The 25,734-nt window shown below is 51.1% G+C and overlaps 1 protein-coding gene across 7 annotated transcripts in view; it reads left to right on the top strand.

Annotated features, from left to right (window-relative positions):
* The window catches only part of SFMBT1 (Scm like with four mbt domains 1), a 108,777-nt gene that overhangs the window by 70,493 nt on the left and 12,550 nt on the right, over nt 1-25,734 (top strand). For 6 of the 7 annotated variants that reach the window (XM_075547516.1, XM_075547514.1, XM_075547512.1 and 3 more), the window contains 7 exons: nt 3,666-3,760; nt 9,116-9,356; nt 18,773-18,861; nt 21,466-21,712; nt 22,465-22,559; nt 22,944-23,045; nt 23,835-23,985. In XM_075547516.1, coding sequence (XP_075403631.1) covers nt 3,666-3,760; nt 9,116-9,356; nt 18,773-18,861; nt 21,466-21,712; nt 22,465-22,559; nt 22,944-23,045; nt 23,835-23,985 — 1,020 coding nt within the window. The remainder of the gene's footprint in view (nt 1-3,665; nt 3,761-9,115; nt 9,357-18,772; nt 18,862-21,465; nt 21,713-22,464; nt 22,560-22,943; nt 23,046-23,834; nt 23,986-25,734) is intronic. The other variant, XM_075547517.1, reaches the window with a different exon arrangement.

Here is a 25,734-nt window from a genome sequence, read left to right as displayed (position 1 = left end):
ATTTCTCCCGTGACAACTAAATTTTACACATCTTTCCATGTGTTCAAGGGCATTTTTTGGGAGGGGGTAAAACTTTTGCTTATTTTCTCATCATGGATGCCCGGCTCTGTCTTACTTTCGTAATGAAATTGACTTTCCACTCACCTGTGCTTCTGGGTGCTCTGTGCAGTCTTTGTAGCTTTTCTCTTTCCCAGGAAACGCTTCAGATCAGTTAAAAATAAGAACCAGTATGATAGATGCCCATGTCATGAAGAAGACTTAATAGACTTGGATATGGACCAATAGTTGCCCCCCATTTAAAAAGAAAGGAGACGTGACACATTCAGTGCCTGGTTGTGGCTGAGTGAAAAGGAATACGTTGCACAGCGGTTACACATGGTGGCCACTGACCATGAGGTCAGCAGTTTGGAACCGCTGGCCCCTCCGAGGGAGAAAGGCGGGGCTTTCTGTTCTTGTCAAGAGTAACCACCGTCACAGAAATTCACGGGGGCAGCCGCAGCTCTGCCCTGCTCTGACTCGATGGCAGGGAGTGAGGTGGGTTGGGATAGTGCAGGAAAAGGCGTCTGTGCTTATGGTTTGCTGGTCAACCACCTCTCTGCATGAGAAGAACTCCGCTCCCGTACAGAGTCAGAGCCTTCTCGATGAGCTAGAGCTACAGGTGCAGAAGGTGAAGGTGACAGTGAGGGAGAGTTCACTGGGAGTAGGGGCTTAGGGTGGGTGGCATGTGCTCACCACAAGGTCAGCAGTTCAGACCCACCAGCCGCTTGCAGGGAGTGGGGTGAGGCTGTTTGGTCCCAGACCCCTGTTTGCTGTGAGTTGGGATCAACTGGGTGGATGGCTGTGGGTTTGGAGTCTTAGGGGTTACTTGAGGGTGCTTCACAGCAAGCAAGCAGAAATTGTCCTTAAGTCAGACCCAAGCCAGAGAGAGGCGCTTCACCTGGGGTTGGCTTGTTTCAGGTGGTTCTACTGGCCGCCTGTGGTTGGGGCCTTTTTGATAACTCCCTCCTGACCCTGGATTCCAGGCCGCTCCCTCCACCGCAGAGAGGATGCTGCTCAAGTTGATGTGTGTCCTCCTTTCTCTCATCGTGCATGTGTCTTTACGAGCACGCTGTTACAAAGTTCTTTTGGAAACCTAAGTGCTATCTTGTTTCCATTTTGTACTTACTTTTTAAAAGTGGATTCATCTATACCAGCGCTGGTTCCTTTCACTTCATTTTGACACCCGTGTTTTGCTGGAGGGTCATGGTCACTTACTCTCCTCCCAGTGCTCCTGTCCAGTCTGCTGTTATCAGACACCTTCTGTCGTGAATGTGTTTGTGTGGGGCCTGGGCTCCCCAGGGCCCCGTCTCCAGAGGCTATCGTCGTCGTAGGGAACATCGGTCGTCGGGAACTCGCTGGGGGAGGTGTTGTTCTGAGGACTGCTCCTGGGCCCTGGGCACTAGGGTTCTCGTAGCTGCGTACCAGTGACTTCAGGGTCTAAGTGATGGCATAGGAGTGGCTCGTGGACCGCCCGGTCTGTGGTCAGGGGGAATGGGTGCTATGGTGAACGTGGAATCAGGGCCCAGGACTTTTGAGTAGAGACTTGACTGGAATGAAGGAGACAGCTGCGTGGGGAGAGGGCTCTGTGCAGGAACAGCAGAATGCAAGGGCTTTCGAAAGAGGAGAGAAGACACCCAGCCCCTGTCCACTCAAGTGTAGAGACGACTGCCAGCCCTGTCTGCCCGAGTGTAGAGAGCCACAGAGGATGAGGTGGAGGGCCAGGGGGCCCAATTCTATAGGATCTTTGCAGATTCCCAAGGATTTTAAGTTGTAAGTGTGATGGGAAGGTGAAAATATTATGGTTACTCCTTGGACTAGCGAGGTGTAGATTTGAGTGTTTTAAAGGTGTAGAAGTGATTAGATTTGAGATGTTTTTCTCAAATTTTTCTCCTGCTCAGATGTAAAGTATTGTAAGGGTCAAATGCTACTCCTCGGACACTAACTATTAGGAAATCCAACAGCCCTTCACTCCTGGGGCAATTCTCGCGCCCGTGCACCGTGAAGTCCCTCTAATGACCCTAACCACAGCCCCAGTCTTTCACACCTGGCCCCCTTGCCTTCCCCTTTCTTCCAGACCCTTTGGAGTGGACCAGAGCTTCCCCACAGGGTTTCGAAGGCTATGGGTCTTTTCTGTGGAGACGACTTCTCTGCAGAGACAGACTGCTGGATCTTTCCCCCATGGAGCCGTGGTCAGTCTTGAACTGCCAATGCTTAGCCTGATGTACCACCAGGGACCCCTTGAGTGAGATCAGACCTTGGGAAAGGGCACAGCTATCTGGACGGCCAAATTTGCCGAAGACTTCAAACACCAGCTGCAAACTTGACCCTCACTTCAAACACAGGAGTTACTCACCAACCATAGAGCCGGCCTCTGACCCTCCCTCACTTCTGACCACCTGGCTGCAAACCTGGGGCTTTTCTGGACCCCCTCAGGATACCAGCCGCCAACTGGGAAGTTGACGAAGCCCTTCTTTGAGGTTCCATAATCTGCTAGAATGACTCACGGGACTCACACACCTGACCGTTGTAGTTGTATTATTGCAAACAATATTAATGAAGAGAAGAGGTACCCAGGGTCCGGTAAGCCTGGGAGGGCTTCTAATTGGAGCTTCTGTGTTCCCCAGAAGAAGAGACTCCTGCTCTCCACGGGCATCGATGCCTCTGATCGCCCCCCAAGCCCACAGAGAGCCTGTGTCCTGCGCCTTCAGGGGGGTCTCCTGGGGGAGGCAGGGTGGGTTTGAGCCCTGCCTTCGCCTGCCCTGAGGCCCACTGATAGCACATGCTGGGCCCACCTGGCGTGAGCAGCCCCTCCCTCAGTCTCCTCCTTGGCACAGCTGGTGAAACCCACGTGGATCAGTGCCCTCATCTAAGAGAATGTGGAAGAATGGGAAAGGCCAAGGTTGTAGATGCTGCCTCCCGAGGGAAGCAAGGACAAAGACCAGGTTCCTCAGGGAAAGTTCACCTTATAGTAAAGTGACCAGATGTCCCACTTTGGGCGGAACAGTCCTGATTTTTAACCATTTGTCCTGTGTCCCACGGCTTTTTTGGAAAGAATGCACGACAAGCCAGGGTATACGGTTTTCGGCTGCCATGTGGCTGTTTTGCCAGGATATGAGTTTTATCAGTGGTGTCCCGCTTTACCAATGTTAAAATCTGGTCACCTTACCTTATAGGTATCAAGGGAAAGGAGGAAATCAAGGAGATTTTTTTGGGGGGGGGGTTGAGACAAAAAGTGGACTGTGTGGTATCCCTCACTAAACCACTCGGGCAGTCCTAACACAGACAGGCGGAAGCCTCTGAGGCACACGGCGTGTGGCCCTCAGTTGCAGTGTAGAATTGCAGGTAGCCGAGGAGGACCACAGAGCCAGGTTCTGTGATCCACGTGGGGGCTTCCAGATGGGCCTTCCATTCCTGCTGCTGTGGAGACTCATCAACAACCGCCGTCTGAAGGGAATCCGTCATTTAAAATGAATGCTTTTTGTTTGTTTGTCTGTTTCCCTCTCCCCCTGTAAAGTCGATCAGCGGATCATGAAGTAAGTTCGGTGAGGTCGGTGGACCTGTAGGATGCCTTGCTTTGTACCTGGCTTTTCTTCGCCTGCTCTCGTCCTGTTCCTCTTTAATTCCAGAGGCCGGCTCTGGCGTGGAAGAAGTGGAGCTAAGCTGGGAGGATTACCTAGAAGACACTGGGTCGACGGCGGTTCCCTACGGGTCCTTCAAACATGTAAGCAGTGCTGTGTGTGTGACGCGTGTGTGTCCCTCATCCGTGGACCACAGGGCATCGTTAGAATGTGTAGAGCCCCTTCCATTGGAGGACTTGAGTGAATGGAACACTCTCCTCTTCTCCCTCCTCCTAGTGCCCCATTCAGGGGCTGACACTGGGCTCCTGAGCACAAGGTCAGTGGTTGAGGAACGATGGGGCCGGCTGCTCCGTGAGGATTTACAGTCTTGGAAACAATGTCCCAGTCAGAATGGATTTAGTGGCTGTGGGATTTTGGATTTTGGAGTGCCCCATTTAGAGAATATGCCAATTTATTACTCCACAGTCCTTTACAATTTTTGTATTTCTTGCCATTCAGTGCAGGACTTTGCTTTTCTGACCATTCTTGGATGTTTGTTTGTTTGTTTTAAGCTCATCCATTAAAGAAAATGCTTCACTTGCTTGTCTTTCACATCAAAGAACCTCAGGGCTTGGTTTGCTCCGAGGGCATGTGGGTTGCTCATTAAGCTGCCGACCTGAAGGTTGGTGGTTGGAATCCACCAGCCAGTCCAAGGGAGAGAGAGATGAGTACATCGCTGCTGGCAAACAGTTTAAAATCTTGGAAACCCAGAGGGGCAGCTTCACTCTGTCCCATAGGGTCCCTCTGAGCAAAATTGACTCTCTGGTAGTGGATTTTTTTATGGGTATTTTTTGTTTGTTTCGTTTTTAGGTTTGCTTCTCCTCAATTGGCAAAACAGTGATCCAGTTTATATGAACGGGGATTATTAAAACTTGCTCACCCTTAACTCTTGCATCAAAATCATGAATTCATTGATTATAAAACTATTACAGGCCATAGGTTGGTTGTTGTTGTTTTTCAGGAGGAGTGAGGGTACTCAGTGTAGTCCATGGTTTTGTAAATTTGAATCGTGCTATTTTAGGTCATGCTTTTAACAACCGAAGAGCCTTGCTATCTCCAATTGGTTCTCATGTAAAAGCCCACTCGTGTTCGTTGTCCTTAGCTTTGACTTCTCTGCTGGTTTATTTGTCTCTCAGGTTGAAATGTCAGGAGCTGCTCATCCCAGCTTAGGGTGCCGATGCCTGGTGCATTGTTGAACCCTGGGAAATGCTTTCAGTAGTTACAAGAGAGGCCTGTCCCCTCACAGCGCCCCTCGGGGAAGGGCAGGACACTGCTCCTGTAGGCTCTGACTGTCAGTCTTGAAGGCAGTAGCCGGCCTCGTCTTTCTCACATGGAGCAGCTGGTGGTTTTGATCTGCTGACCTCGCAGCGAGCAGCCCGCTTGGCGAGCCAGGGGGAACCTGTTAACAGTCCCGAATACCCTCGAAGTGTGTTTTGTGATGTTATTCCCAGCACACACACATATCCACACATGCTTATTTACTTACACAAAGCTATACATGGAGAACAACTTCTCTTCCTACCATCCCAATTTTTAAATGTATCTTAAAGAGACAGGGTTCTCTATCTATCTATCTATCCATCCATCCATCCATCCATCCATCCATCCATCCATCCATCCATCCTATCTCCCTCCTCGTCTGACCAAACAGCAGGGAGGTTGAGCAACAAATGCACCTTCTGCCGCCATTGTCAGACTTGGGCAGTGTCGGTGAGCGTGATCACAATACAGAGAAGAAGGGGGGCCTGTGTGTAGGAGGACGCTGAGAAATGGGGCTGTGGTCAGCGATGCACAGATGCAGGCGGGGGTGGGGGTTGCTCAGCCCTCCAGGGGACTTGCCACACCCACCAAGGGAATGGCGGTCCCCGTATGGAGTAGTGGGGGTGGATGTGCCGGCTGCTGGCACGGGCTTCGCAGTGGCCACAGCAGGGACTCAAACATGGGGCCGAGGATGGCCGACCGTCTGTGCCTGGTCGCTGTGGCTGGGAGCCGACCCCTCACAACTTCAGTGTGAAGCAAAGTCTGGCTAAGGAGGCCCACGGGGCTGCACAGGGCTGGTAGGTACACAGGTACACAGGAAGGAAGGGCCTAGGAGAATAGGGTCTTCCCCGTGTGCTGCTGGGACTGGGGGGGCGGGCTCCCACAGAGGGAGCTGGGTCCTACCTAGGACCTCCAGAGCAGGATTTGTGCTGAGGGTGAAGACCTATTGTAGTGAGAACGAGGAGAGAGAGAAAGCAAGTGAGATAAAGTTTATTGTGCCAACCTGGCCAATAAACACATGTGGGGTCAATTGAAGGGTGGAGAGATAAATGGATCGGTGAGCCTCGACTTTCTAGTTCTCGGGTTTCTTGCTCTCTGATGGTCAGACCAGAGTGCAACTGCCTTAGCCAGTTCCCTGCTTCCGCCAGTTCACTTCCTGCAAGACAGACATCCCTGAGGAGAAGCCACATGGAACTACCTCGATTCAGCCCTGGGTACTGAACACCCGTTGTGGAGACCCCTGCCAGTGCTGAGATACTTACACGCTCACTGATTGGGCTTTCCTCCTGCAGTCAGCATCATTACATGTGTTTGGTGAGATGGAGGAAGACATTGTGAATTGGTGTCCGACATATGGGCTAATGTTGGACTTGTGGGCTTGGGCAGCACTGGGTTGGGATGTTTTCTTGATGTGCACTTAGCCTTTATATAAAACTCTCTCAAACAAAGCCACAGAAACTCATGAGTTTCTGTGGCTTTGTTTCTCTAATGCACCCAGACTAACACAGAAAGAAAAACAGCCGCTCCCTGGAGAACCTCAAGACTACATCCTGAGTGGAAAGCCATAGCGATCCCTGCTGTTGGAGGAGAGAAGGGATCACGTGGAAGTTCCCATTCCCAACACACAGGACTTAAAGGCCTACCCCAGGCTGAGGCTCAAGTCCTTTCCTGCCCCTAATACCAGCTGATGACTGGGGAGAGGCCTCGTCTCTGACAAAAGGGCCTAATGCCGATGGAGGGCTTACGCCCTGTACGTGGACCTCAGTGGGATAGCACTCTGGAGCACTGTCGATGACCACCCCAATCCAGCCCCGCTTCCGGTAAAATAAATGAATAGAGACACTCATCTGCTCAGTTCTGCACAAGACCCAAGACATGACGAGATGCTCAACGAAGCGGGAGAAAACGGCACGCTGTTGAAGACCAGCCTCTGAGCAGTTGGAAACCCGTCTGTTATGGCGGACAGCGCGCGCGTGTGTATGCGTGTGCATGTGTGTCGGCCTCCAGTGCACTGCTGTCCGTTTCCGCCTTGTGTTGGAAACACCCTGCTTCAGAGATTTGGTCGGTAAACAGGCCAGGCAGTGTGCCCCACTGGGCACCACCGGAGCGTTTCTGGCTGGTTGGAAACCCTGTAAGAGACAAAACAAGCAACGTCACCTGATTCATATCTGACCCAGGTCTGGAAGGTGTTAGCGAATTAGAGATGACGTTGATCAGTGCATTGGGAGGTGGGCGGGTCGTGTGCGTGGACAGAAAGGGGATTTCAGGCAGAGAGATGGATGCCCACTAGAAAGGGTCAAAGGAAAATGATGGGAATGGGGACCATGGTAACAGACGATGGGATCACGGGCGGACGGGACACAGGTAGGACAAGGAACCAGAAGATGGGCCCATAGAGATTATTTAAACCGAAACGCAAAGATGAAAGACACAGATCAGTGGGCCCACAGCTCTGGTACCGTATCGAGAAGTCTAACATAAGTGTCACTGGGATCACAGAAGGAAAAGGGGAGAGAGCGAGGAAGACACTGGAAGAGGAAATAGCGGAGAGTTTTCTGAAAGAAAAAGGTCACAGATCCTAACCCAGAGCAGACAGACACGGTCCACCTGGCACATTCTGCTGAAAACTAGAGATTGAGAGGGAAAAAAAAACACAGAAAAAGACACAGTGCATGTAGAACAGTGGTTCTCAACCTGCCTCATGCCTCAGGCCGCGACCCTCTCATACAGTTCCTCATGTGGTGGTGACCCTTCCCAATCATAACATTATTTTCGTTGCTACTTGATCACTGTCCTTTTGCTACTGTGATAAATCATGTAAATATCTGACAGGCAGGATGTATTTTCACTGTTACAAATTGAGCATAATGAAAGCATTGTGATCAATCACAGATACACTATGTAACCATATATTGTGAAATATTTATTTTTAGTGAAAAATAAATGAAACTTTGTCTTGCAGCATGGTGTAGCATGGTCTTCACACCGGGTATTCGTCTGTGGACATACTGCATGTGGGTGGACCCGCCTGGAGATGGATAGAGGAGCGGTGTCTCTGTTCCTAGGACCATCGGAAATATGTGTTTTCTAGTGGCCTTAGGTGACCCTATGAATGGGTCATTCAACTCCCCCCCCTCCCAAAGGGGTCGCGACCCCCAGGTTGAGAACTGCTGACATAGAGGAACAAAAATGATCATGGAAGCAAATCCTGTCAGTCAGCAGACAGAGCAGTGACAGTTTTGAAGCCGTGAGCCTAGAATCCCATACCCAGCAAAAATTTCTTTGGGAAATTTAAGCAAAGCTATAGACTTTTCCAGGAAGATAAAAATTGCGAGATTTAATTATGGGGAGTCCTGCCCCACCCCACCCCCCAAAAAAGTCTGGAAAAATATCATTACAAGAATGGAAATTTTTCACGAACATTTTGAAGTTCCCTCGTGTGTGTGTGTGTGTGTGTGCGTATCATATAAAATTTTAAATTTCATAGATATTGGTTTATGCATATATATCTGGCAGACATCATAAGCTTATTTTAATACCTCTTAATTACAAGGCAACACCAATTGAGTCTTTCTCTTTCTGTATTTGTAACTTACTTTGTTGACTGCAAGAAATCTGACTCTTATTAGCCACAAAATAGTTAAATCTTTTGTAGCTTAACTCATACTTCTGTGGCCACATAGTATCACATCTAAATTGGGACACTGCTGAGAGAAAAATGGGACCCTGTCACTTAAGGATGACAGCTGGAAACTCAGCCTGCTCTCAGCAAACTGGGGAGCGTGGCTCCTTACCTGTGCACGTATCGTCCTCCTTGGCCATCACAATGGCTTGTATTTTGTCTTGGTAAATGTTCTGCTGAGTGGTCTGGGCTCCCTCTTGAGAACAGAACACGTGGAAGGTGGTTAGCAGGGTGGACATTTCGTGGTTCTACAGGCTTTGGAGAAAACCTGGTCGGCAGTCAGGATGGGCTGCTTGGGGACAGTCCTGAGCTCTCAGCATCCTGGATGGGATAGAGCACTGCTGCACCTCTGTCTCTCTGTCTCTGTATTTGCACCACAGCTGCACCTGAGAGTCAGAACTTCCCAGAGGCATTTCCTGCGCTGAGCGTATTGGAGTAGTTTCAGTCTGTGACCAGTGGGCTGGCAATGGGATACTTGATCTGCTTGCCTGACAGCCGATGCCCTTTTGCCCTGCAGGTGGATACACGTCTGCAGAATGGCTTTGCTCCAGGGATGAAGCTCGAGGTGGCTGTGAAGGCGGAGCCTGAGACCTACTGGGTGGCCACGGTCGTCACCACCTGTGAGCGGCTGCTGCTTCTCCGCTACGAGGGCTACGGGGAGGACCGGAAGGCGGACTTCTGGTGTGACATCAGGAAGACGGGCCTCTACCCCATCGGGTGGTGCGAGCAGAACCAGAAGACCCTTGAAGCCCCAGAAGGTCACGCAATGCTTCCTATCTAGACAGGATGGTTGGAGCCCTGGTGGTGTAGTGGTTACACATTGGGCTGCGATCTGCATGGTCAGCAGTTCGAAACCACCATCAGCTCTGTGAGAGAAAGACTGGGCTTTCTACTCCAGTGAACAGCTAAAGTCTCAGAAACCCACAGGGGGTGCTGTGAGTCAGTACTGACTCCATGGTGAGCAGACTTACAGGGGCCGCCATGAGTTACACTCACTCCATGGTGAGCAGACCCTACAGGGGACGCTGTGAGTCAGTACTGACTGGTGAGGAGACCCACAGGGGGCACCATGAGTCAGTACTGACTTCATGGTTAAGGTGACCAGGTATCCCGCTTTTGGCGGGACAGTCCCGAATTTTAATAATTTGTCCCGTATCCCGTGGCATTTTTAAAAAGTCCCAATTTTTTGAAAGAATGCACGATAAGCTAGGGTATACGGTTTTCGGCTGCCATGTGGCTATTTCGCCAGGCTATGAGTTTTATCAATGGTGTCCCGCTTTACCAATGTTAAAATCTGGTCACCTTATTCATTGTGAACGGACCCACAGAGGGTGCCGTGAGTCAGTACTGACTCCATGGTGAGGGGACCCACAGGGGTGCCGTCACACCGACCCCATGGTGAGCAGAACCAAAGGGAGCGCTGTCAGTACTGACTCCGTGGTGAGCAGACTCACGGGGTGCCGTGAGTCAGTACAGAGTGCTGATGGCAGGCAGTCAGAGAGGTGGTGGTGATATTGCTGTAGGAAAAACTGGCCATCTGCAGTCTAGAAATTTTTCATCTGTCAATTCAAGCACATCTAGGCTCGTGCAGGTTTTTTATGTTAGCATTTTGAACAGGAACCTGTGTTTACAAGTGAGGCACATTTCCCTCTCTGTTACCGCTGTGTTCTGAGCCCTGTGAAGCCTCTCCAGGAGTGTCTGAGCCACATGGTCTTGTGAGACACGGGGCTCTCTGCATGGGAGATGTGCAGGGCTGGTTGGCTTTTACTCTGCTTCTGTCTGTCTGTTTTCCACTCTCTCCCCTCACTCCCAAGCAATCTGGGCTCATGATCGCTCACCATGACCAGCTGGAGCTCCTGCCCGGAAGGACCCCTCTGGAAGGAGCTCTCTGGGGGTAGCCCCCCGGGTTAGGCAGGACAGACGGGAAAGGGCTAGAGAGCATGCAGGACCGGCTGAAAGGGGTAGAGCCAGCTCCAAGCTCACTGCCATTGAGGGGAGCGCCCAACCGGTGGAACTGCCCTCAGAGCTCCGCGGGCATGAAGAGCCTCATCTCCTTCAGGAGTGGCTGCTGGTTTCAAACTGCTGCTCTTTGGGCTCGCAGCCCAGTAGCCTTCACCACACCGCAGGGCTCTTCCCGAGAGGAACGAGACTAAGGAACATCGTAGGGTTCTTGGACGTTTCAAGAGTAGTACAGGAGGTTCCTAGATGTGGACTCCACGCATGCGAACGTTCCCACGTTGGCTCCCCGTGACATGTGGTCTGTTCCCTAAGCCTTTGGGTAGTTATTTGTGTCCAAATTGCCCTTTTTATTGACAAATACCATCTTCCTAAAAGCAAAGGAATTCATAGTGCAACATAAAAACCAGGAAATTATCGTTTGCTTGATCTGCAGACTTGCTTCCAACTTTACCAGTTATCCTGATATATTTTTATACTCAAGGAAAATCTGGGATCTCAGATTGCATGACCAGTTGTCCAGATTTTCTTTAGAAGTCTTTCAGACTTTCTTGGTCTTTCGTGACCTGGATATTCTGGAACGATACCTTCAGTCTTACTTCTTTTCCCGGTCCACGATCCAGTCCTGAAACCACAGACCTTGTTTGACTGTCTCTTTGTCTTCCTAGAGCCTTTCCTCTCTCTTGAACTTGTCGGTTTTGAAGAGCACACATAGGTCGGTTCTCTTGTGGCCCGTCCATGATTTGGTTTTGACTGATGTTGTTGGGAGGAGTCTGCATTGACATAATTAGCCACATTTAGCCAAAAAATTGGTTGTTCCAACCCGCTTAGAAGCTCCCTGGAAGACTAAGCTGGTGATCTGCAGCCTTGAAAGCCTGTGGAGAAGTTCCTCCTGCACACGTGCCCTTGCTGTGCTTCCAGAGGAGCAGAGGTGGACGCTGTACCACATTGCAAAGCAGGCTAAAGCAACTGGGTAACAACGTTACTCTTTTAAACACTTTAAACATTGTTTAATCCCTTTAAAATGTTGTTAAAAGTTTAAATAAAAGTTAGAAAGATTTTCTCCCCCTTAAGCTGTTGTTTATTGGCAGTGAGCTGGAAAGGGCAATAGAGTTAGCATACACAGACCACACCGCACACCACTGTCACATGGGTGGCGAAAGAAAGCGTGGCCTGGAGCCCAGGTGGTGTCCTCCCATCAAGAGGTGGGCATGGGAGGGGACGGGGGGCCTGGAGTGTTGAGGGGGCAGCCCCATACCACCTCCATTTAGTAGGCGTGGTTATAGACGAAGAGGGTCTCGCTGGCTGCAGCCCCAGCTTGACCGCTTGGAGTGTACTTTCCTTGGCAGGTGAGGCTGGTGGCCAGGGCTCGCTTGATATACTCCTCCTGGGCCACTCCTTCTTGCCACCCCAGGCGTTCAGGGCTGATGCCTGCAGGGCTCGCCTGCAGGAGAAGGTCAGGGGGCACTTGTTGATGGCGTTGAGGTTGATGGACGCCTTGGGAAGGTTTTTAAGTGAGATGAATGGAGGAAAAGAAGTTTGGAAAGAGAAAGGTGCAACTTAGGTTAAGAACCAGGAGTTTCCAAAAACATTGACTGAGAAGCCAATATGAACATTGGCAGGCAGCAGCAACACCACACAGCCTCTGTGGAGAAATGGAAAGTAAGAAAAGAGAAAAAGTTCACTGTGGATCTCTGCCATTCCCAAGGGAAGACCGAGGGGGAAAACCAGGGGCACGTGGGAGCATAACGTTCCGAGGATCGCCAGCCCAGTGTCCACAGGCGCTCGGTGCTCGGCTGCCACGGCTGACCATGGGAGAGGGGTCCCAATAGAAGGCGCCAGATAGTAGTCAGAGAGAACATGGAGCAAAACTCAGAATCGTGCAGGCAGAACCAACGTCATGAGCCAGCAGCCCCTTCCCTTGGTGTGCACCTCAAGAAGTGAGAGCCCAAACTCGAGGAGATGCACACGCACGTTCCTCACAGCGCTGCTCACAGCGGCAGACGGAGAAACCCCCTAAATGCCCCCGGGCAAGGAGAACAGAAAAGGAGTCTTAGAATTTAGATTACCACAGGACCGTCACACATCGCTGAGGAATCGTGAAATGGAAACTCGTGGCACGGGTGATTTTGGAGGTCATCATGCTGTATGTGGCCAGTCACAAAGTGACACATATTGTGCGCAGCCATTATTGTAAAAGAAAACAAAGTCAAGATAAAGCTTTCTCGTGCCCTAACAGCAGACGAACCCAGACTCTGAGGGTTACCAGCGGTGCGAGAGGCAAGGGCGAGGGAGGGAGGACGGAGGGGGACAGGTGTCAACTTGGTAGAGGGAAGATAGCACACCACAAGGAAGATGGGGGAGGGGGAGCTGGTGCGGGGGGCACAGAGCAAGCTTCGGGGAGTTGCGTGCATTGTTTAAATCATTGGATACAGAAATGATTGCCCAAAATGTACCTAAATCATAATAAAAAGTCAACAGCAAACACTTTTAACACAAAAAGAGGTGGAAGAAGAAAGCAAATTTGAGAAACTTGATGCAGATACAGATGGGTAAAATGACCTAGTATTTATGAAATAGGAGTCTCGAAGAAGTCCAAAGCAAGGACTGAGACTCAAGTACCTTAAGCTCTGGGTTGAGAAAACAACACTGACGTAAAACCGCCTGGAATTCACAGTGAGAGGGTTGACCTGAGAAAGCCGATTTAGTCTAATAAAATTACTGAAGGTCAAAGCAAAAAATAATCTCTTGTTCCTTTAAGTACAAAGACTGGGTTTTGTTGTTTTGTTTTTAAAGAAAGGACAAGATTTCCAGCAGACCATTGATGGCAGCAGCGCCTTATGCCAAAAGACGATGGGAAACAGCCGAGAAACTCACCAGAACGGGGAGATTTAAAAAAGGATGGCGGCAACTTCTGCGCCAATGTGCTGGACACAATTGACGTCTGGATCGTGATAAGAGCCCCAATAAAAAGATGTATTGAAATTTAAGAGAAAGAAACTCAGTGAAAGAATATCTGAGCCAGAGATTTTCTACCCAGCCAAACAGAACCTGGGATGTAAAGACCATATGCAAATTATTACACACAGGTGAACCTTCACAGAAGTGGTTCTCATAAACCCTTCCTAAGGAATTCACCAGAGCACAGACTTCAGAAGGTCAGAGCGAGTAAAGAGGCATCTACCTAAGAAGTGGTGGGGAAGCTTTCGGTACCTACGTAGATTTACCTGCAGCCCAGACCCACTGCTGACTCCAGGACCGAGGGAGGAGAGCTGCTCCCTGTGTCAGACAGCCTTGGCGTGCTCTCATGCAGATGTGCGGCATAGATGAAATGACCACTCTTAGGGAGACAGCTCAGGGGAGTCCCTGGGCAGTGCACACCGTGAACATGCTTGGTTGTCCACCAGAGGGTAGAGGTTCAGGCCCGCCCAAGGCACCCTGACCCAGGCCTGCTGTCAGTCAGCTCAAGGAGCATCAGCTGGGGAGCACTCTGCGCGCGGTTTTCCTGGCGCACGTGGGGAGAGGGCGTACCCCGAGTCAGACCTGGTTCCTAGCCCCTTGGTTTGGGAGTAGGATGTGTCGACCAAAGAACCCTGGTGGCACCTGGGTTAGGTCTTGGGCTGCTAACCACAGGTCAGTGGCTCAAGTCCGCAGGGAGAGGACGAGACAGCCCACTCTCGTGAAGGCCACATCCTCGGAAGTCCTACGGGAGGTCTCTGTCCTCTTAGGGACGCTGTGGTCAGGATCAAGTCAAAAGTAACCAGCTCTGAGGCGGTAGATACAGTGTGATTTAGAAAGCGGCAATGGCAGTGGCACAGGGCCTGGGCTCTGGTTACAAGCTTGCTTATTGCCCCCTCCCTTTTTAAAGCAGTGCTATTTTGGTGCAGTTTAACTAACTGCCTTTTAAATGTGTATTGGGGATAAAATAGGATATTCTCTAAAATGAGATGCTGAAGGAGAGGAGGAAACAAGGAAAAAATTGTAGCTACTACTTTCAGCTTGTTTATGAAAAGTCGAAATTTTAAAATAGCCCCAAATAGATGGGACTAACTAAAAACATTACATAAACCTATTGATGTAAAGTTAACCAGTAGAACAAAAACTATGAGCCTTTCTAAATGCCAAAAGATCAGATATGATAGAACACTGAAGTCATACAGATCATACCAGTAAGTGTTAATAAATTTACTCTCCTGTATCAGTCCAGCTGGACTGGGGAAACAAAGTCATAGACACTCATGTGTATAAGGAAGAGCTTTGTATTGAGTCATTGTACATTAAGAAAACACCCCAGTCCAGATCAAGTCCATAAGTTGGATAGTAGCCCACATGTCCATTACCAGTCTGTAAATTCCTCTCAGACTCCCACAGCACAAGCAAGGATGCCGAGTGCAGCAAGACCACAGGCCAGTGGGTGGGACGCCTTGTGGCTCCAGTGGTGGTGGAAGCATCTCAGCACTGGTGTGAGTCTCCACGTGGCCCCTCCAGCTCCAGGGCTCTGGCTCCATCAGTGTAGCTCCATGTGGCTTGTCAACAGGAATGTCTCTCAGGAAGTGAGAGTATCTGGCCTCCAAGTGAGCCATTTATCTCCTTCCAGCCTCCCAATGAGGTCATCAAGCTACGACTGGTTGGTAGGCTAAACTCCACCTTAAGAACCTCAAGTTGACACCAGATTATGCAGCTACCACATCTCCTATTAAAGGTAACAGAACCCACCCCACCCCATCCCCCAAAAAACAAAACAACCAAATAGCAGTTGGTTCACAAAGCAAAACTACTGCTGCACTACGTACAGGTGCTGCACTAAAGAGATTCTGTGAGGGTGACAGTAAAAAGACGGAGAGAGCTGTATAAACAGATGAAGATAGACTAGCAGTCTGTCTTGATGTGGAACGCAGGAGGGATTCGGGTCAGAGAGCATGTGCAGAGATGAGAGGGGCGCTAGTAAGAGTGGCGAGTAACATGGGTGGTAAACGTAGCCAGGGGCCTCCAGACACAGCCAAGGGGCGCTATACTAGATGCATAAAAATGTCACCACACAAAAAATAGCGGATACAGAAGCGAGGAGGTGGAGAGTGCATGACCGTGGCAGAGCTTGCATGTGTGCACACATACTTTACATTAAAGAAAGGGCTTTCCAAAGCTGCCTTTCCAAAGCAGGAAGTAGAGGGGAGGGCACACAGAGAAGCAAACTTTCTTTGAATGCGCCCCTGATCTTGTCCATTTGAGTTTTGAACCATGTAAATACTTTATAAGTGCAAAACCAAATTAAAGAAATTGAAGGCCAGTTCCTAAAAACAGTGAAAGCAATCCAGCCTCTAGCTGTGGATAGAGGTTGTGGGATGACCGAGCAGGGAGCAGCGGCGGTCTCACCACCACTAGCTGTACAACAAAGTCATTTGAGCAGATGGTGCTGCTGGGGGAGAATGAACCCTGAGGACAGAAAGTATTGCCGCCACCCCCCCCCCCCCAAACAAAAACAAAACTTGAGCCATTGTCAGTCCCCCTGTTGATGGTGGCTGAGTTGACACTGTAACTCTGGAACGTTGTTTGTGTGCTGCAGCATCAAACAAGTGGATCACTAAATGGAAAGGAAATAGGACTTACGTAGATGAGGTGATATAAGAAGCAGTACTACCTTCCCGACTATAATACGAGGATCAACGAGAACTCCTGATGCAATTTATCTTTTGCAAAAAAAAGAAGATAACTTACTAATCCTGGACCCTGAAAGGACATAGGAACACTGACTGACCTGAGATCAGTGAGCACCCCCAGCACCCTGACTGTGATCTGCAAAGACCTTTTTAAAAAACAACCACACACACAAAAACAACACTGAAAAGGATGTGGGCTCCTGGAGGAAGCAGTGAAGATGATCATCGGGCGGGGGGGGGGGGGCAGAAATGAGTAAAATAAGCCTGCAGCGTTGTGTTGGGCCCCAATAAAAAAGATGCCAATGACTCCTGACTAGGATTGTGCCAGCGGCCTCCAGAGCCAGACTGAAGGACTCCTGCTTCACGGTGGGGACAGTCTGAGCGTGGCTGCAATGGCTTTAATGGTTTTAATGGTTTTAATATTTGACCTGAGCAACCTGCAAACCCAACACTCACTGATCACCTTTGCAAGGTGACGTCTCCAGATGGAATACATAGAAATCAGAGTGTCCACACTGTGGGAAGAGGTGATGGAGAAGCTCACGAGCCACAGCTAAAGCCAGGCCAGTGGCTGACTGTGGAACAGACCACCGACCGCTCGTGTGTAAGTTCAGACTGAAGCTGAAGAAAAGTAAAGCCAGTCCACAAGATCCAAAACATGGCCTGGAGTTCGTCCCGCTTGAATGTCAAGAACATCTTAAGAGCAGAGTTGCTGTATTGAATGCTAAGGACAGAAACCAATGAACTTGAAAGAGCTGAACAGGAAACTTCAAAGGGCAGCTCAAGAAGACAACATCAAATATTACAATGAACAGTGCAAAAACCCTAAAGTTAGGAAACCAAAAATGAAGATCACTGTAGCCTATCTTAAACTGAGAGAACTCAATAAAAAATTCAAGCCTTGAGTTGCAACATTGAAGGAGTCTGTGGACAAAATACTGACTGAAGCAGGAAGCCTCAAAGGAAGAGGAAAGATAGCAGTCACTGTGCCCAAAGGAACTGGTCCATATTTAGCCATTTCAAAAGGTGGCACATGAGCAAGAACCAGTGGTCCTGAAGGAAGACGTTCAAGCTGCACTGAAAACATTAAATAAAACAAGACTCTGCCGGAATGGGTGGAATACCAATCGGAATGCTTTGGTGTGCTGATGGAGAGCTGGGAGCACTTGCTTGTCTCTGCCAGGGAGTTTAAAAGTCAGCTACTTGTCCAGCTGACTGGCAGAGATCCATATTTTCCCCGTCCCAAAGAAAGGTGACCCCACAGATTGCTCGGATTCCAGGACAAGTTCATGAACAGCACATGCAAGTAAGATTTTGCTGAAGATCAACAGCGGCTATAGTGGAACATTGAAAGGGAGCTGCCCGAGGTCCGGGCCGGATTCCGAAGAGGACGTAGAACAAGTGATGTGATTGTTGGTGTCAGAGGGAACACCAGGATGATGTTTACTTGTGCTTTATTGACTCTGCAAGGAATCCTGCGTGGTTTAAAGTCAGGACAGGGTTGTACCCTCTCACCATACTTCTTAAATCTCTATGCTGAGCAAACCATCAGAGGAGCTGGCTTACGAATATAAAGAAGAATATGACACTAGGATTGGAGGAGGGCTTATTAACAACCCGGCGAGATGCATGCGGCACACCTTGCTCGCTGAAAGTGAGGACCTGAAGCACTTGCTGATGAAGATCAAGGATTGCAGCCTGCAGTGTGGATTTTATTCAGTGTAAGGAAGACCAGCGCTCTTGAGACTGTCCCAATGGGTAACCTGAGAGATGGAGACAAGACTGAAGTTGTCAAGGATTTCATCTTGTTCGGATCCACAATCAATGCTCATGGAAGCAGCAGTCAAAGAGATCAGAAGATGTTGCATTGGCTGAAAATCTGCGCAAGACCTCTGGATGTGCGGCCAGGCAAACAACTTCCGTTGAGGACTGAGGTGCCCCTGACTCCAGCCGTAGTGTTTTTATTCATCTTAGATGCATATGAAAGTTGGACATTGAATAAAGGAGACCAGAAAGGAAGCAGTGCCTTTGAATGATAGGGTCCACGGGCATTCATCTTACTGTTCTTCTCTACTTCTGTGTATATTTGAAAGTTTCCATAGCGGAAAGTCAGATGAGTACTTAGGGGATACAATTATAGTAATAGGAAATTGGGCCTATTCTCCACATTTCAAAGTCACAGTGACCCCACAGGATAGAGTAGAGCTGCCCCTGTGGGTTTCCGAGACGGCAGATCTCTACAGGAGTAGGGAGAGAGCTTCATCTTCTCCCTGGGACTGGCTGCAGTTGTCAAACGCTGATCTTGCAGTTGTGGGGGGGTTTGTTGTTGTTGGAGTCTCTTATTAAACTGACGGAGAAGTCAGAGAAGTCTGGTTCTTTCTCTCTTTTTCCTTTCCTTTTTCTTTTGAGCTCCCCAAGGAGAAGCAAGACAGCGGATTCTTAGATCGCGTAACACACAAAGTGCACCTCTGAGCTATTTCCACTATGAAGAAGCCGTCTCGTTATGAGTTTGTGTTCGCCGGTGGGCAGTCTGAGTGACTGTCCATGTGTCCCCTCTCCAGGTCTCCGAGACAAAGTGTCTGACTGGGATGAGTTTCTGCGGCAGAGCCTGGCCGGAGCCTGCAGCCCACCTGCACCCCTGCTGGAGGGCGTGAGTATGACCCCGTGCACAACCACGGGGAAACCGAGCTGGTGATCTGAAAGGTGTTCCTTGTCCAATGGATGGAAAACTGATGGCCTCCTTACCACTCCTGGGGAAGATTAGCATTATTACTAGAGATAGAGGATCCTGCTGTGCTAGGTAAGGAACCTCTCTGTGACCTGTGGGATACAGAGTGCCCACCTACATTTTCTACACCTGAGATTTAGTGGGACCTTTTTATCCCACTTCAGGTGTGTGCTGTGTTCTGGTGGGGGCCTGTATAACTGCGTAAACGTGAAGGCGTGGACTGCCACCAACCCCAGCCACAGAGCCTGCACAGGACACCACACATACGTGTTCCTTTAATGGTGCGAAAATCCATATGACCTACAATTTTCCCCCGTTTCATCCAAAATGCCTTCCATAGCTGAAAACACATAGCTTCAGCAGAAATTCAGAGCTGAAAATAATTTGATCTTAAAAGGATTACACTTATCATTAAACTTCTCAGAGGCTGCACTGATGGTAGCTTGCCTAACAGTTTTTCTGAATTAGTTGCGTACACATGATATTCTGGCTTTGCCGGGTGGTTTTATCTCGCTGGGAGAGGTGGCCTCCTGGGGCGTGAATCTAGGTGGTAAGCTCCCATGGAGAGTACTGGTTAGGGCTCGTCCTGGCCAGCATTGTGGGAGGGTGTTCTGCCCGCTGCCCGAGTGCCTTGTGCTTTCTTTTCTCCTGCTCGCAAGAGACAGAGCTGCTTGTAGCCTAGAGTCCTGTCTGCTCCCGACTGCAGCCTGTGCTGTGTCTGTCCCCTTGGGGGTTGTGAGATTTGGATCTTTCTGTGTGTGTAGGAACTTGTTGGTGACATCATTTCTAAGCGAAACCTTGTCACGTTCGGTCATACCAGTGACATTCTTTGTGACATTTGTGAAACACTGGCTTTAAATGCCTTTACATATATGCACGTGCACGTATAGTTTAATGACATGGGCTTCCAGGCCAGTATCCTCTTAAAAACCACCTTATTGAGATATAATGTGCATATCGTAAAGTTGAGTCACTTAACATACACGGTCTTGTGCTTTTTAGTAAATTCACAGAGTTGCGTAGCCATCACTGCCTGCTAGTCTTAAAGGGTTTTATTCTCCCCCAAAAGCAATCTGTACCCTTTAGTAGTCGATCTCCTTTACCCCCTCATCCCAGACCAGACCTCGCCTGTGTTTTGTGTCTGTGAATTTGACCATCCTTGACGGTGTGTGTGTGGTGTCTCTGGATTGACATCTCTGCCTCGGCAGGCCATTTCTGATGCTTTTCCATGTTGTCGCATGTATCCGTGTTTCATTTTTAGATCGCTAAATCATAGCATCGTGTGTGGCTACACTGCATTCCATTGACCCATTCATCAGCTGGGGCATATGTGGTGGTTCCCACTTTTTAGGTGTTGGGGAAACGACCATCTGACATGCCCAGCAGACACTGTCTGAAGGTCTTGCCCCCACCCCCCCATCCTGCCCCACACTGGCCCTCGTGGTTCCAGCCGCCCTTGCTGTGGAGAAGTGGTGTCTCACCGTGGTTCTCGCCATCATTCCCTGAGCATCTCTCTGTGTAGCCCTGTGGCCATCTCCTCTGCAGAAACATTTGTTTCTTCCTGCTTTTTGACTTCTCACTGAGCTGGTACAGAGCAGCTGGTCTCCACCCAGCGGTGTGAGCTCCTTCTGGTTGATTTGCAGCCTCGCTGGCAGTGACCACAGTGAAATAGCTCCCGCTATTACCACCTCTCCCTGCGTTTCCCGTTCCTGTGCACCCCACCCTCCCCCAGATTCCTGCCCGCCGAGCTGTACCCCCAGGCAGAGAACCAACCAACGGCCTTTCCAGTCTCCAGTGGCCACTCCCTCAGCCTCCTGGGCATGACTGTCCGCTCTGCCCCTCTGAATTGGGTGTCCAGACTTTGTGCCGAACGCTGACTGACGTGTGAGGATGCTCTCAGGAGCCCGGTGGCGCAGTGGGAAGTGCGTGGGAAGGTCCATGTTTCAGACCCACTCGAGACTTACCCTGCAGGAGAGAAGACTTGGTCATCTGCTGCCATTGGGATTTGGGCCTTGGGAACCCCCACAAGCCTTTCCATTGCTGGTAAATGGGGCTGCTCTGAATCCAGGACCCCGCGTGAGAACACCCAGCCTTGAGGGAGGCTTCTGTGTCCTCGGGTGGAGGTCCAGAGTCAGCACATGGTCTGCAGAGACCACCCCCACTTTCTCTGAGTCATCCCCTCCCCCGGTACATGGTGTATCTGTCTAGCCCCAAAGGCTGCACGTTTGAGGTGCTCCCTTCGCAGCCTGTGTGTTCAGTGCCCCGGCCAAGGAGTCTGTGGTCGTGAAGAGGTGTTTGGCTTTACTCCCTAATATGCAAGTCCATCCTCTCAGCCAGCCTCCCCGCTTTGTACATTTTGGAGTCTGACTCACTTCATTACGTGCACACGAAACAGTCGGGGAAATTGAGCTACTGCATGAAGCAGCATCTATGGTGACATGTCTTACCTGGTGTCTGTGCTGGCGTGTCTTACCTGGTGTCTGTGCTGGCGTGTTTTACCTGGGCACCCCCCTTCCTTGCCCACAGCTTCGGAACGGCAGGAACCCACTGGACCTCATCGCCCCTGGTTCCAGACTCGAGTGCCAGGCGTCCCAGGACTCAGTCAGCACGTGGCTCGTCACTGTAGTGGAGAACATCGGGGGCCGGCTGCGGCTACGCTACGTGGGCCTGGATGGCCAAGAGGGTTCTGAGCACTGGCTCTACTACTTGGACCCATTCCTCCATCACATCGGCTGGGCCGCTCAGCAGGGCTATGAGCTCCAGCCCCCCTCAGGTGAGGAGCAAGATGCCAATTCGCTTTCCATTGCTGTCAGTGCTGGTGCCGTGAGGCTGGGGATGTGCTCCCCTTCCTGCGGTGCAGGAGCCCTCCTGGCTTCACAGGATAGAGACACTGTTAAAAACAATGGCGTAGAGTTGCTGAGCCTCTGTTTCCCTGATTGTTTTATTGCTTTTTAAATTTGCCACACATTGATGCTACCTGGCAGACGTGGGCCCCTGCTCTGGGGGAGATGGAGGAGACATTCTTTCACGGCATTCAGAGAGGGGTAGCAGTAGGACAGATTGTGGCTCACAACGGACTGCTGCTGGCAAGACGCACCAGACTTAGTCACGAGAGGAACGCGTGGGAACGGTTTGCATGATTGCCGCGTGCCTTTGCTGGACTGTGCTCTGTGATTCTGCGCACTGCTGCGGCCTTTGTGTGAGGCACCTTCCCCCACTTTCTCTCTGGGCTCTGAGGCGCAGGGGCAGGCTTGGGGTCAAGATAAGCCTGTATAGGCTCCCCCCACCCCCCAGTGGAAGGTGACTCCTCTTTTTGCTGGTGGGGGCGCTTCGCAGAGCAGTCGAGCAGTGTGGTTGCTCTCGTCCTTTAAAGCAGGGGTGGGGGCACCTTTTCTGCCAAGAGACATTTAGACATTTATAAACATGTTTCACGGCCGTCCCGGTCAGACGGAGGCTTTCTGGGGCCGCTGTGCCCACCCCGTCCCCCCCCCCCCCCATACAGAGTGCTCCCGCCTTTCGTTGCAGCCATCCGACGTAGGAAAGCTGAGGCTGAGTGGCAGGAACTCTTGGCCAGAGTGAGAGAAGACGAGGAAGAGCCCCTGCCCTCCTACTTGTTCAAGGTGAGCAGCCTTGTCCTCGGTGAGAGCAGCCATGCGGGGTGGGGGCGGGTACTCGCTCTAGAGCAGACCGGACCGTTTCTTCTGGGCTCGGAACTACATAGCCCCAACTACAAGAATGTTACGTTTTTCTCTACTTCCTCCTCATCTCCCCTGTATTCAAGATGTAGGGAGTGAGTGTGCTTTCACAGACTGTGTGGTGTGTATATGCATGAGCGATTGTGTGTGAAATGACGAGAGGAGGTCATTCACAAGCAGCTGCACTGTGGACCATTTCACCGGCTCATAGCACTGTTAGAGCATTGGCCTGGCGTTTAGCTGCGTCTCAATGTCAAGTTCGTGTGGAGACTCTGCTCTCACCACCTGCCTCTTGGTGTTTGTATTCAGGACAAACGGACTATCGGCACTCACACTTTCTCTGTGAACATGAAATTGGAAGCCGTGGATCCCCAGGCTCCTTTTGGGATCTCTCCCGCTACGGTTGTTAAGGTACGATGAGGAAACGGGCCCTGGCAGACATCCCAGGGGTAAAGGCACATTTTTGGGGCAGGCCTACAAGGACCAGAAGGGAGGCCACGTGGCGGCCCCTGAACAACGTGGAGGCAGGCGTCCCCGGTGCTGTGTGCAGGAGCATGGAGGAGCACGCAGTCAGGGCAGCTCCAGGCTGGAGTCTGGTGCCGGGCTTCAGAGGCCTGGCCAAAGTGCGGCAAGTCACACAGTGCCTAGTAATCACGAGAGCCAGGCAGGGTTGCCAGGCCCAGCCCTGCCCTTATTTGCAGGGAGGTGCAGAGGAGGGGAGATCAGTGTAGGGGTCACAGCAGGAGCCCATTAACTACAAGCTAGCATTTGTTTTGCTTGTGCTTCATATCATCATCGAGACCCAGCCTACTATGCAGAGGGTCTCCAGTGGTACAGTTGCGGGAGGGACGGGGGGGGGGGGGAGGCTCTCCTGTTTACAAAAGGACGTGAGGCCTCACTGCTGCTCTGCCCTGTGGGGTCAGCAGCACTGGTAGTGCAGGTGTGTAAGCGTCGGGCTGCTAACTAACGATGAAGTGGTGTAAACCTACCAACTGCTCCGAGGGGGAAAGCCAGGGCAGTCGGCTCTGCTGCTCCCATGGTCTCACTCTGCTTGGGAATCGGTTTGGAGGCCACGAGTTTGGTCTGGTTTGGTTGGGGGCTGTGGACTTGGCTAGTACGCGTGGTTCCATCAAGAAAGAGGCCCTAAGCATGTGTGCATGCACATGTGTTTTCATGCCGTCCTTCCCGCTCTGTGCACAGGTCTTTGATGAGAAATACTTCCTGGTGGAAATGGATGACTTGCGGCCGGAGCCGCACTCGCGGCACTCCTTCGTATGCCACGCAGACAGCCCCGGCCTCTTCCCAGTGCAGTGGACTCTGAAGAACGGCGTGCACATCACCCCCCCTCCAGGTATGCACCCAGCCCAGCCTGGGCAATGCCTGGACCTGAGATGGGCCAGATGGAGCCGTCCAGACCCTCCATCCTCTCTCATGCCTGTCCGCGCCCGAGAACCGTAAAGGAGCCTCAGATGCCAAGTAGTGGCCTGTTTAAAAGCTCTAGACCGAGTTGGGGCACTGCTAGATAAAGTACGTTCACTGCAGCAAATGCAACTTTGTCAGACCTGCCTGGGGTGCCGTGGGGCTGGTTCGTTCCCTCTCATGCCTGGCTTGGCACTCCTGGTGCATCCTGGGAAGGGTCAGTGGCAAGGGGGCCCAGCTGTTGGAACTCTCAGCTTTCTGGGCCCCCTCTGAGACGTTAACTCTTCAGAGGGAGTCTTGTGACCAAGAGTAGAACTCAGGAAGCTGGGAATAGGGACGCGAGGGCCCTGTTCCTGATGTCTGTCATTTTGTAAAAGACCATCCCGGCCCATTCTTCACTGGGTCAAAGGTGAGGCTCTTCCCTCTTGTGGAGAGCCAGTCTCAGAGGCTCACAGGGACAGTGCTGCCCCGTCCCTATGAGCAGGCTCCCTGAGAGTCGGCATTGACCAGAGGCAGTGGGTTTTTTCCTTTTGAAATGTAGTCCAGGCTCTTAAATGTAACTTAGTTGAACTTGACTGGAAATTTTAGAAACGATTTTAACTTACAAGTATCTGGATGTTTATCCACTTTTCATATCAGCCAGACAGATGGTTGGATGGGCTGTCTACTGGCGCTGGATTAGGCGGCTTTGGCTGAAACCTGGCCTTGCTTTGTAAAGGGTGCCTGCTGGCCGCTGGGCTGGAAGTGCTCTTTTGTGCTAACAGGTTCTGAGCATCGGGGCCTTAGGCCTCCATTCACCCTGCAGACGAGGTTCGAGTGTGTGCTGCCCGCAAGCCAGGGTTGGCCTTGTCGCCAGGGCACAGAAACGAGCTGCTTCTGGAGGACGTCCCAGGCTCCTGTGCCAGAGGGCCTGTGGCACCCACGCAGGAGGATGTGCTCGGTCTGCCGGGAGGCTCTGGACACCCGTGCCGGGGTCCTGATCCTGCCTGCTGGCTCCTGTGTGGAAGGAGAATCCCATTGTTGAAGATGAGGAAGGTTTGCCACAGACAACTCAGTGGCTGTCTTGGTAGCAGAGGGAAGGTCGTGGCTCTGTCCTGTTTCAGGAACTGGGGTGATGGGTGGCAGCTTGAGCTGGCTAAAGGAGGTGCTTGCAGGAGTGCCGGGGCTGCAGGCTGTCGCCGTCTTGAGCAGGTGACTCTGAGACCTGGGCTAGGCAGGGCTGAGGGCAGCTCAGACACTGGTGGGCCGGCCCAGCTGCCTACACGCAGTGTTGCTGAGTCAGGGAATTGGATCTGGATGCTCCCATCAGGAGCCTCCCAGAGCTAAGCTGGAGATGTATCTGTACTATCTAAGATGCTCCTGGGAAATTGTGTGAAACGGATCATGTGGAATATTGCTTAAGATGTGTGCCTTGTTTCATGAAACCTTGAGCATGTGTGCGGGGAATCTTATTCTGGTGTGATGGTTTGACCGTGTGTTATTCTAGGTTGCTGGGCTTTACAAAATTCCCAGTGCTTTGGATGAGTAGGACGCGGTTCTCCCTCTAAGACACCCTGGTGGTGCAGTGGTTAAGCGCTCGCACACAGCCAGCAGTTGAGGCAGACCAGGCCTCACGGTTGGTTTTCATGAAGACCGCAGCCTCAGGAACCCTGGGCCAGGTTCTCCTCCACCCTGCGGGGCT

Source organism: Tenrec ecaudatus, chromosome 4 (assembly GCF_050624435.1).
Source record: "Tenrec ecaudatus isolate mTenEca1 chromosome 4, mTenEca1.hap1, whole genome shotgun sequence".
Lineage (NCBI taxonomy): Eukaryota > Metazoa > Chordata > Mammalia > Afrosoricida > Tenrecidae > Tenrec > Tenrec ecaudatus.
Note: the sequence above shows the minus strand (reverse complement) of the source record. Positions and strands in the feature narration are given on the sequence as shown.